The 3,385-nt window shown below is 49.8% G+C and overlaps 1 protein-coding gene across 2 annotated transcripts in view; it reads left to right on the forward strand.

The window, feature by feature from the left end:
* rap1gds1 (RAP1, GTP-GDP dissociation stimulator 1) overlaps positions 1-3,385 on the forward strand; it is a 31,677-nt gene that overhangs the window by 6,493 nt on the left and 21,799 nt on the right. For both annotated transcript variants that reach the window (XM_005754141.1, XM_005754142.1), the window contains exons 3-4: positions 912-1,034; positions 2,629-2,754. In XM_005754141.1, the coding sequence (XP_005754198.1) occupies positions 912-1,034; positions 2,629-2,754 (249 nt within the window). The remainder of the gene's footprint in view (positions 1-911; positions 1,035-2,628; positions 2,755-3,385) is intronic.

A 3,385-nucleotide genomic window follows, 5' to 3' on the forward strand; every position in this document is an offset into this window, starting at 1 on the left:
GACTCGGTCTGCTCTCAGAGGGGTTCATTGTTAATCGCGTCAGTCGTGATGACGGCACTAAAAATATAAAGATGCCCATTTGAGATGAACAGTGCTGTACTGCAGAAAGAGTGATGTGAGGGAAAGCTGACTAACAGTGATGAGAGACGGACCATCACAACACTTCTAGATGCAGGTCTGTGCTGCAGACAGAGTGGAGGTGTCAGTGAGTCCAGTGTCCTGCACCATCAAATGCTCTGAGAAACAACCTGTGACAGCAGAGGTCTGCAAAATAAATAAGACGTATCCAGTTCCTTTCTTTCCCAGTGGACCTGCCCTCTTCTGTACTGGGCTCACTGGTCTGCCAGTGCAGAGAATCTGTCCAAAGCTTTATTTCAAAAACTTTCATCAGGCTTTGTCATTATTCTGAAATGCAGCCCAGAACCACCGTGGAGCTGGTGGAGCTGTAAAGACTCAAACATGTTCTCTAAAAGAATTTAGCAAACGAAACGTGTCCCTGATCTTTGTTTCTGCTCAGCTGCTGCAAACATCACCGTACGACACAACACAGGAACATTTCCTAGTCACCGTTTTTGCACTTCCTGCACAACAACTCACAACAATCCCTCTTTTGATGCTGCACAGCAGTTTTGTGTTAAGATGGTAAATAATTGTTCACTGGACACAAAGCAAAATGACCATCCTGACAGTATCTGGTTGTATAATTCAGCAGTGTTCCAATAAACTCTTAATGTTTGCCTCTGTAAGAAACAACAGTAAAGCCTCGTCTGATTAATGTCAGTGCAGGCAGAGAAGTGCCGCAGTAGATATGGAGCTACGTTACCACTGTTACTTCCACATGAATGCTTGACATGAATAAAGGTTTCCAGATGCGTTCACATGATTGGACTAAATTGTGTTTCCTTCCTCAGGCACTGAAGCTAGCATGAAGATCCATGAGATGGGCGTCCTGCCCCTGTTCCCCACCCTGTTACACCCACAGTCCTCCTGCACACCCAAAGTCGCCAACATTATAGCCGAGGTGGCAAAAAATGGTGAGGTTTGCTTTCTAGGTTTATTCCCCACTAACACGATTCTTTCCTACATCTCAAAAGAGCGAGCGAGCTCCTTCCTTCCTTCCTTCCTTCCTTCCTTCCTTCCTTCCTTCCTTCCTTCCTTCCTTCCTTCCTTCCTTCCTTCCTTCCTTCACCTGGGTAGTATCCTGGTGGTTTTAGGGCTGCGCTGCACACAGACCTGATGTCACGCCTGGACCCTGCTCCTCTGTTGTCGGGGTTCTTAACGCCGTATATCTGGTTGGTTAGCAGCTGCTCGACTGTGCGGGACCTGACGTCACGCAGGAACACGTAGGAGGAGGAGCCCAGTTGTTCTAAAGCAGCTGTGGTGGAGGCTTGGGGACCTCGCGTCGTATGCGGCACAGATGTTTCTTTACCAGGGTGGGAACTCCAGGCCTCGAGTGTCCTGCTGGTTTTACACATGTCAGCTGAGTTAAATGCTGAATGAGGCCCTGAACATGTGTTGAGCAGGTAATGAACTCTTCACCTGATTCAGGCGTGTTCAGCAGGGTGATCTCAAAGCTGCAGGACTCCGGCTCCTGAGGCCTGTCCCAGCCACTCTGCTGGCTCCCAGTTTGGATCTTCTGCTCTGCTCTGGGGCACCTTTATGCAGTGATGATGATGATGATAGGAGGGAAGTTTCACGGGTGACCAAGTCCTCATGGAGGGGACTGTTCTGCATCACCATCAGTCTTCAGCTGCCTGTTTGCGGTAGCTGCACATACATGTGAGCTCATCACACGTATGTGCTGACACTTTGTTTCATCCTGGACTGTGGATCTGACACTCACAGCCCCTAGTCTTGGCATCAGTGGCTTCTTTCTCCAGTCTGTCGTTCCTCCTGGGTGTCTGCATTCCTACCTGGCTTCTCTGCGGATCAGTTCTGACACTCGCGTGAGCGTTGTCGGCACACAGGGGTCACAGGGGTCACAGGGGTCACAGGGGTCATGTTTATGTGCATTTCAGAGCCAAACTGTCCGTGCAGGTTATTGTGTGAGCACAGGATCCTTGCATGGCTTCTGTTTCCTGAGTGTGGTGTAAAGACAGACAATGATCAGAACAGGAGAAGGTCAGGATGATGGCTGGCTTTACAGCAGCTGATGATGAGTCCCCACCAGTTTGCCAAGCGTGGCAGTGACCTGCTGGCATTTATGCCACTGCGTCTGGAAACGTCTGCTGGGCTACAGACAGTCCAGCAGTTTCACCTGATTATATCAAGCTGCTGCTGCAGCGTCTTAGCCACACGACAGCCCAAATGATCCACACTGACCGATGAGGCCTCCTTCCCACAGACAGGATACGACGACTGTCAGTTGTTCATTCAGCAGTCAGTAATCTACTTCCTGTTTCATTTCCTGGTCTCTAATGTAACATTAGTAAGTGCTGGTACGAAGCCATCCCTGACCACTGCCTAACAGAAAGTCTGATTGTGCCTGATGAAAGGACGATGTTTCCAGCCTCTTGGTTGGGCTCAGCTGGTTTAAGCATGTGAAGATGAAATAACGGCCTTTGTATGTAGCTGATGCTCTGAGCTTAATCTGACACAGCTGGATGCTGACCTGTTTTCTGCTTCCAGAGTTCATGCGGAGTCCCTGTGTGGAAGCCGGCCTCATCCCTCCTTTAGTCCAGCTGCTCAACTCCACCGATCAGGAGGTGCTGCTGCAGACCGGCCGAGCTCTGGGCAACATCTGTTACGACAGCCGTAAGTAGGAGTCTCACACACTCAGTCTTCACAGCACGTGGTGCAGAAGGATTTGGAGTTTAGGTACGTCATTTATTTATGGATAATGTGATGTTCACATGTTCTGACGACACACTGATTGACTGTCCCGCCTCCTGAACCTTGAGTGTTGCAGCTGTACCGTGTCTAGTTAGAAACATTAGAGGGGAAGTGTGTGAGTGCTGTACTTGTGTAATTGAGACAGCTTATTCATCTTAATGATAGTGTTGAAACTGGTACATGTAGCCTGTGTCTGAGGGTCGGGCTCCTGATTGAGCTCTAGAAGCTTCAGGCCTCGGTGACGCTCTGCTGCAGACACTGCAGCTGCAGCGCTGACGGCTGCAGTGCAGATGCAGTTGGTACATGTAAGCAGCGACATGTAAGTCACCGCTGTCAGGTCCGTGCATATTCTGTTGTGTTGCTAACAAGCTGGGTGTGTGGAGGAGTGAATACCCCAACCTTCGTACCCAACAGGACGCGTGTCCAGCACAAACCACAGAGGAAATGACCATTAAAGAAATCTCATCGTCCTTCCTGCAGCAGGGAGGATCTGTGCTGCACTCCTGTGCACTCGTGCTAGTTGTGCTTTGCTGTGTGCGCACGTGTGTGTGTG

This window comes from Pundamilia nyererei, unplaced genomic scaffold, assembly GCF_000239375.1.
Source record: "Pundamilia nyererei isolate P.nyererei 1_Seehausen unplaced genomic scaffold, PunNye1.0 scaffold00512, whole genome shotgun sequence".
Lineage (NCBI taxonomy): Eukaryota > Metazoa > Chordata > Actinopteri > Cichliformes > Cichlidae > Pundamilia > Pundamilia nyererei.